General features: G+C 34.0%; 1 protein-coding gene across 1 annotated transcript; it reads left to right on the top strand.

Moving 5' to 3' along the window:
- The first annotated feature begins 8711 nt into the window (after nucleotides 1-8711).
- On the top strand, nucleotides 8712-9293 carry LOC137932257 (fap1 adhesin-like). The gene has a single exon (XM_068775861.1). It carries the CDS (start codon nucleotides 8712-8714, stop codon nucleotides 9291-9293), a length of 582 nt encoding a protein of 193 aa, XP_068631962.1.
- Nucleotides 9294-9550: the final 257 nt, after the last annotated feature.

Genomic DNA, 9550 nt, shown 5'->3' with positions numbered 1-9550 from the left:
ACTTTGTGCTGCAATTATTTATTGTCTTATCTGATTATAACAGAGTTTTGGAATGATATTGTAAAAACTTTATAGTTTTTTTTTTCAGACAAATGTGCTATACCACGTGTTGCCAAACTGCGGCTCGCGAGCCACATGCGGCTTTTTGAACGATTATTCTTGACTCCGATTGATTGTCGAATTATTTCAATATTTAAATTTATATTACCTATGTAAACTATTGGGAAATCGTTGAAAAAATACTAGTGTGATTAGTAATTATTATTATTACACATGATTAAATAACGGCATTTTAAGTATTATTGGAGGAGTTTTGTCATATACGTGTGCTATGATATTCAACTTCAGTATACATCTTTTGTAGTTTTGTTGAAATAATTTAAATAAATATGATTTTTGTAAAAAAATAATTGCATATACAATCGTGGCTCGCAAAAAATAATGAATATTGAAAAATCGTTGCACTTTTAAAAAGATTGGCCACCCCTGAGCTGTAAAATCATCCTGTATATATAAATGCTATGATAACGGCAGTAGATACTAGTCAGTTCATGGAATAACAAATGTTACATTTGTTAAATATTAATGTCAGTGTTCCGACGTGTTCCAACCGCTGGAACGTTGGGTTCTGATATCGGATGGACAGATTCATTTAAAATTGAAGCGAGAATATCACTAGACATTGATAGATGTTCGTCAATGTAACGTGTATATATCTTTGGTGTAGTACTCAAATAACTACACGTTTTCTTTATTCGAACACCTACCGAAGTATGGAAACGTAAATATTCACGTTCTTATATTTAAGACTGGTTGACCGACGAGAAGAAAGACCAATTGTTTATGTTTAAATTATTGCGAAACGATATTTATTTCTTTATTAAACGGTTTTATTTAGTTCGACCCGTACGGAATTTGTTTATTTGGGTCAAAATTAGAAATTGAAATTTAAGCACCTTCCCGTTGTCAGATTGATCTGAAATTTGGTACACACATTTAATTTAGATGACTATACAATATAAAAAAATAAATAACATTATAAATCTAAGATGGCCGCCGATACAAAATGGCGGATTAAATATTTTTCCTTAACCCCCTCAATATGGGTATCAAATGAAAAGGCTACACTAGTAAAAATCGATGATTATGTCAAAATTTAAAATTCAAGATGGGCGCCGTTCCAATATGGCGGACTAGGTACATATTTTTGCACAACCACCACAATACGGGTATCAAAAAACCGTTTAACTTAAAAGTTTTTTAAATGTATTTCTTTTAAATCTTTTTTAATCTAGCTGTTGTTGGTTACCGCGATAAGCGTGTTTATCTAAATGTAATTCGCTTTATTTCGATATTGCAAAATTTTTAATATTCACGTATCAAAACTTTAGTAATTAATATTTATATTATTGTCATTAATAATCTTTATTTTTGTATTGTTTTTAGGAATATAATAAAAATTTAAACGTTATATTTATAATATTTATTAATACAATCGCAAGTAGCGAGTCTGATAATTTTCTACAGGATTAATTATAGAGAATACGGTGAAGAACTCGACGACAACACTCACATTGTGGAACCTTGGAGGCGTAAAGCCTTTTGAATATATGTTTCTGATCCACAGTAAAATGGAGAAGGGTTGCAAACGACAGAAGTCAATGGAAGTTTTTGGAGGAGGCCTATGCCAACAGGCACACTGAAATTAGAGATATACTTTTAAAATAAATTTAGTTTTAAAATGTGTAGCAATAGATTATTTTGTAAATACTAATTTCGGAATAAAGGGCTTTATTATTATTATTATTATTCTGATCCACACAGCCCGAGTATGGAACATTCTGTCGGTTTTCATATTTCCTAAGAAACATATACTTGGTATCTACAAGGTCAGAGCGAACAGGTACCCACTGAGTCTGCGTGCTTCATCTTCGATCACATCGTCGCTTTCCAAAAGGAGAGTTTGTGGTCAAAAACGGCCTAGTAAGACAAAAAAAATAATCGTGACCATCCAAGTTTTTATTGCGTCTGCAATTAAAAAGTCATATATAATACGATTTCGTTTTAACGCGCTCTGTATTGGTACTGTATGCATAATAAAATTACTATATTCAACAAAAGTAATTGTAAATCTTTGGCTTCCCGTGTTGTTTGAACAACTAGTTCGAAAATAAAACATAATTAAAACACAGTTACATACTAGTAAACAAAGTGTTCTTGTCCTTTCTATGCTTGATTGTCGGTCTGCACGTGTGTAAAGAAATAAAGGGAACTATTCATACGTTCCTACAGCGCATTGCAAGCCTCTTCTCAAAAGGCTTTATTGCGTCGTTCCACGGGGGATTGACGGAATTTAAACGTCTGAAAAGTTCTTGTTTTTCTTTCACTTAAATATGCACTTCTTCCGTCATTGTTTTCGTTGATTCATTGTTGACTCGTTGACAATATGCTATAGATATTTCGTTTGTAAAACTAGGAAAGTAAATAAAATTAAATCGGCATTTTTGTTGTTCCAAGATCGGGAAAAGGATTCAGAGTTATAAAATGTAATATTAAAAGAGGAGTCTTCTAGGTTGACCGAAGACATAGTTAAGATGCCGGAAAGTCGCTGAATATGAGCAGCGGAAGACTAGTCAGTCAGTCAGTACAGTGGACGTCCATCGGCTGAAAAGAAGAAGAAGATGGAGTACAAAACTCACTGGCATGTTAAATTCCCCCAACTTAAGACGAGACCTAAGTCTATTCATCCAGTTTGTCCAATTTCCAATTCTGTATAAAGGTGATGTCATAGAACCTTGGTAATCTCTTTGGGAGACGTTAGATGTTGAGCACTTCCAATTACTCCTGTTAGAAATCTAAGAAGGCTATGTCCAGCAGTCAACTTATTATAATTAAGATAACTATGATTAAAAAGTTAGTCACTGATTCTGTAATAAATGAGAAATTGTATGAAGACTCTCTTATATTTACATAAACATAAGTTATTATATAATGGTTACATGCATTGATGACGAGGAAAGCGGGGCCATGACCCTGTCAAGACATCTGTAAACGCAAAAACTAGGCTTCAATCCTTACTGGTGGACCAATCAGGACTGGAGGCTAATGTTAGTAGCTCAGAACGATTCAATGAATTAAGAACCTGAATTTAAGTTAAGAAATACTTCAAGAGACAGTAATTAGTAACATGCAGAAAAGTCAGCAAAACAAAATGGGAAACAAAAAAATGTTATTGGAAAAACAAAGGCACGGAGTTTAACGTCTGTGGAATATAGTAAAAAAAAATCACACATATAGTTACTTACACATATATAGTAATCATACAACTGTCATGTCAAACTTTGACATTTACATTTAGGTTATATTTGTTATTCATAGTATATTTTCAATATTAAACTGCTTTTAAAAATGATTTTGATTTAAAAAAAAAGTTTCTCTGCGTATTCTTTTTGGTAGTACTATGCCAGGTCGAGCTATGTAGTTTTAAATATATCATATATAATTATTTAACAAAAATAAAAATGCATTGCAACGATCATCTAATATATAAAATTCTCGTGTCACGGTGTTCAAACTTGAACTCCTCTGAAACGGCTTGACCGATTTTTACAAAATTTTATATGCGTATTTAGTAGGTCTGAGAAACGGCTACTATCTATTTTTATACCCCTAAGTGATAAGGGTTGTTCACCCTTAAAATTTTTTTTATTTTTTTGACAAATTTTTTTGTTTTTATTTTTTTATGATACAACATACAAAAATACATACAACCCTAAATTTTGACCCCTCTACGATCAACCCTTATTTTTAAATTGAAAATTAAAAATATTTTTATTGCAAAACAACGTTTGCGGGATCAGCTAGTAGTTTTATAAATTTTCCACGTAGAACAGTTTCACGTTTTATAAATCCAATTTGATAATCCACCTTGCGAGTATATTAGGTTGGTCGCACACAAATCATGCGATATCTTCCGCAATGCTCTGTTAGCTGTTTATGGCACGCGATTTGGCCGGCTGCCAGGCGAACGTAATTTTCAATGCTATCGACGACAAATGTCCGACTTGACTGAGGTCGTGCTGGAGACTTCTGAGATAAGTTATTTTTTTTTCGCTTTATTTATAAAAAAAGTTTTACTAGCTAAATTTTCTATTAATAAGAATGTGCTTTAAATTTTGATAAATATAATAAAAGGTAGAAGTCAGACAAAAAAAAAAATGTGATTTTAGTACAGTACCCGACGATAAATATTGCACAATCGGCTAATTTCGGCTTCGTAGAGCGTTATCTTTGTTGCACATTAGACAAAACGTCACATAGGTAATATGGAGCAGAGATAATGCTCTACGAAGCCGAAATTAGCTGACTGTCTCTTTCCAAAGATCGATGTGCAATATTTATCGCCGGGTATTGTATAAGTACGGTATACATATTCATATAGTAAAAAAAGGGTATTTTAATATTACAAACAAAGACTCCAATTTTATTTATTTGTACATACAATAATAATACCGAGTTGGTAGAGTTCCTTCTGCCACTTCTAAAAGCGCTAACGGTTTTTTAAGTATCTGTAAAGTCTGTATTTTTGATAATAATATCTACACAAATATAGCAAGTAATAAAGGGACTAACATATAGATACTTCCGCTATGCAGCAGTAGTTGTGCAACGAAGTGCACCGCCCGCCAGCCCGCTGATAAATACGCGTGCGGCAAACATACGAACAATGCGAGGGAAAAAAGGAGAGTATGGAAATAGAAAAGATAGTGAAAAAAAAATTAAATAATAAAGAAGATCTGTACTATGATAGGTGTCAAGGTGCGGTCCTTAAAAGCGGGGTCACAAAAAAGGTAAAACAATAATAATTGCCACAACTTTTTTTCATACTCATTTGACAATACTTGATGCAAACAAAACAATTATTTAGTTTAGAAAAACGTATTTGAAAATTACCTCTCCTTGATATCGGTTTGTGAGGATATCGTGGTTATCCTTTTTTTGACAAGTTATAATAATAAAGCCTTTTATTCGGACTTATAAAGTACAATAATGTTTACTTAATACTACACTTATATATATTAACTAAATTCAATTTTTCGTCCATGTTTGGTGTTTTGTTTTTTTTTGTAAGTATGTTTGCTGTTTGGCAAAGGCCTCCTCCAACTTGCTTGTTGGGAGATTGTGATCTCTATCTGCGAGGACCAGTCGGCTTGAGGGAGATTGTGTAGTTTCACTTGGTTGGTTATCATAGTTTCGTCGGGAGATCTGGTCCGGTGTCCATTTTTTGAAAAGAAGTAAGAAATAACATTAAAGCTAGAAAATCTAAACACTACAAAACTACAACGACTAAAGATGCGTGTGCGTTTTTGTAAGTTATTTTGTAAAAACTCTAAATTATTGTGCATATTTATCGTTACGAACCTCTCTTTTCTTCTCCTCCATCTTCTTCCATGTCTCCATGTCACTGATTTTGGCCAGCCAGTCCTGTCTATTATGTCAATTACGTCACCAGACCACCGGTTTGGTCTATCTACCTAACTCCTTCCTTCTGCTTTATTTCATTTTATTACGTATATAGTCCATCGGCTATCGTCTTAACTGGATATGTGTCATCAATTGCGGAACAATAATTTAACATAATATAACAATAAACAGCAACCAATAAATACTTACACTTTTTTTGTTTTGCTACAGATATTACTTGACAAAACGGGGCCTACTTATACGTATTATTGCAAAATAAACCCACTTACAATAACTTAAGGTATAAATTTCATAAACAATTGAGATTAATTCGACAATAACGCCATTACGAAGGCAATTTCACCATAGAAATGACCATAAAAGGAAAACAAATGCTCCGCGCCGCAGATAAGGTAGCGTCCAATTTTATCACTGCGTGGTAACTCACAATTGTTATTAAGCGTTTGATAATAACAATTATTCACTTGAATTTATGGTTGTTTTAATAGTTGGATTGTACAGATAAGCTAGTATCCATTGTCTGAATGTATCTTGACAAATCATATCTATTTGCAATCTGATTAATAACGAATCTTGCAAAATAACGGAAACATAAGATGAGAGAGGGCCTTCGGAGTCGCGGGAGTTTAGGGTGAGGGCCCTAAACTCCGACTATCTTCGGCGAGTCTGTGGTGGACGATGGTTCGACGTGGTCTCGAACCATCGTGATAGACCACGCGGGGACCGTGTGGCGATCCCTGACCGGGAGATACCGCGGTCCCCCGGACAGCGCAGAGGGCGATCACCGGGGGGGTTTTAGTGGGTAGGAACCCCAAATACCTCTGTCCTCCCCCCAGAGGCGAGGCATCTTAAACGTCCGGAATATTCCCCCCCAAAACCAAAAGAAAGACCCGTGTCCAACTATGGACATTCTACGGCTATAATAATGATAATAAAGAACGAGGGTGACTTGATGGTCAAAGCTTTTGGATAATGAAATCAGATCCTGGGCTCAACAACTCTCGACATCATTCTGCAACTGGAAAAAAATTCTAGAGAGAATTTTACAATCAGCTTACTAAAAATAATAAATACATACGACCAATTAGCATTGAACCCCTTGCGGTATTGTGGGTACAGTATCTCTTTAAGAAGGGTAGAGTCCAAAAAGTTATGTTTGAGAACTTCACAAGCTTTGAAAACTTTAGGGACGAGAAATAAAGTTTACCTTAAACAAACTTTACTTACCATATACCGAATACTTATCTGAGGAAGAACGTAGCGTTTTGGATTATTATATTAATATCTTTAAATTTATCTCGTAATCGGAATAAAAAAAAAGACTTATTAGTTGTATTATAGTGTAAAGAATATTTATTCAATGACATCTTCATATTCTTCCTTTTAATGCATGTCCACTGCTAGATGTAGGCCTCCAAAAAGATCGCTACGATGGACGGTCCTGCGCTGTCTGCAGCCTGCTACTTCCCACAATCTTAACTATGGAAGAAAGGTACTAATATATAGCTACTTCCGCTATTTAGCAGTAGTCGTGCAATAAAGTGTGCCGCCTGTCAGCCCGCTGATAAATGTGTGTGCGGCAAACAATGCGAATTGCACAACTACTACAGTTAAATCACTCAACACGTGTTTCACCCCTCCACGGGGCATCATCAGGAGTAATGTTACACCGAATAGTGCCAAACGCCGAATGATATACTGAACGTGAGTGAGTACCGCAAAGTAATGCCTGAATCTATTAAATCTTAATTATGTCTTCCATCGACCTAGTGGGGGGCGTATCAACGCCGTATCTACTAGCTCATGGTATAAAACAAACGAAACAAATTGCTCAGCTACTTTACGTAAGTGCATATATTATACGTATAAAGAAATAAATAATTTTAAATTAAGAACCTACGAATAATTACTTAAATGCAAAATGTTTGATTTTCTTGTAATCACAGTGTAATTTAGTTTCTTTTTACCGCATGCATTGTTGACTTTTAAAAAGCCGCAGTACACGTTGTTTAGTTTCTTATGTACACTTTGTTTATTGTTTATTTTATCAACTAGTTTAGTAAATCAAATAGTCAAGTTTATTAAATACTAGAGATGCTTCTCTTAGATAAGTTTTGAAAGAAATTAGTTTCTAATAAATAACACATTATTTATGCAAAATCATATAAAATATTATATGAAAAATAGTAACAGACATATATAAATAAACTTGTAAGGTCTAAATCGTCAAAAAGTTAACAAATCCCGCATTGGTTTGGGTGTACGCACATATAATAAAGTTACACAAGATATCTTAGTTTTAAATCCAATATGAAAAGTATATTATTAAATAAATCTTATATAGAATTCAAGTGTCTTTAGTTGATCCAAATGTGTGGAACTCGGTTTGTTGACTCATTTACAAGATTGATGTTATAATTTACACGTGAAAAGTTCTTAAATTCAATTTTAAAAAAGCAACCATTGAAATTCAGGCCGGCTCTTCTGAGCAGAACAGCGTTCCAAAATTGGTAGCTTATTGCTTATAAGGTTACAATAATCATGGATAAAAATCGTCAATAAATGCCTACTTGATATAAGGTTCTTTTGATTTTTTAATAAAAAAACAATGTCTGTAAAACTAAAAACAATCAGCTAAATTTGGTATAAGCTCTTTATCGTTCACGGTGCGTTTAGAATTCTTTTTTTTTTATTATGAGTCAAAAGTTTAAATGGTATTGAACCACCACACACTTGGTTTTCATCGCCAGTCGCAATACACTTAGTCGATTCATAATTTGATCAAATGTTAAACATTCACTCGACCGCAATTATGGTCTCATGTTCAATTACGTACGTAACTTCGCTTTGAGTGGACTCGAATAAAATCCGCACACTCAAAGTGTAGAACATAAAACTTAATTTACCCGACGTACAGATTAAAGTAATTATTCCTTTTTCCTTTAAAGTTGTTTACTGCTTTTATAATGATTATTTTGTGATATGTAATGATATTTTTACGATTTGTAATCTTTCTTTTTTGTTAACCGGAATCATTGATAATTCTGGCCATTCTCCATTGACTACTTTTTCCTGATGTTCACCGTTCACCATACTATACACGAGAAATGCATGATACTATACACAATACGACACCAGATTTCGTACTCGATATTATATTCGATATTACACACGATATCACACTCGATACTATACATGATACCATATTTAATACTACACACGATACCATGCACGATACCATACGCGAGACCATACCCGATACCATACACGATATCATACATGAGGCTATACCCGATACTATACACGATACCATACGCAAAACCATACCCGATAACATACACGAGACCATACCCGATACCATACACGATACCATAGACGAGACTATACTCGATACTATACACGATACCATACGCGATACCATACACGAGACCATACACGATACCATACACGAGACTATACTTGATACCATACACGATACCATTGACGAGACTATACTTGATACTATACACGATACCATACACGATACCATACACGATACCATAGACGAGACTATACTTGATACTATACACGATACCATACTTGATACCATACACGATACCATACACGATGCCATACACGAGACCACACCCGATATCATACACGAGACCATACCCGATACCATACGCGATACCATACACGATACCATAGACGAGACCTTACCCGATACCATACAAGATACCATACACATACCATTTACGACACCATTTAAGATACCATACATCATACTAAACACAACACCATACATTATACTAGAGATGGCAAGCACTTAAAATATTCCGGGCGTTTTGTTGGCCCTCCATAAATAAATGCATATTTAAAAGGAATGCAAAAAGTATTATTATATGTATTATTTTTTTTACAAAAGTAAAAAATATGTATTTAAGTTAAATAGTATAGTAATTTAAATGACATTTTGAATAACACAAGTAACGATATAAGTTTATAACATATACACAAAATTAAAAAGTTAATTTTGCTATATTTTTAATCCTTCAAAGGGCCGCATGAGGCTCGTGGGCCGCAAATT

Source organism: Battus philenor, unplaced genomic scaffold (assembly GCF_028537555.1).
Source record: "Battus philenor isolate CCGP_79_NKW_IND1 unplaced genomic scaffold, ilBatPhil1.0.hap1 SCAF_9, whole genome shotgun sequence".
Classification (NCBI taxonomy): domain Eukaryota; kingdom Metazoa; phylum Arthropoda; class Insecta; order Lepidoptera; family Papilionidae; genus Battus; species Battus philenor.
Note: the sequence above shows the minus strand (reverse complement) of the source record. Positions and strands in the feature narration are given on the sequence as shown.

Coding starts and splice junctions, on each gene's coding strand:
- LOC137932257 (XM_068775861.1), top strand. CDS start 8,712: ATGCACGATACCATACGCGAGACCATACCCGATACCATACACGATATC.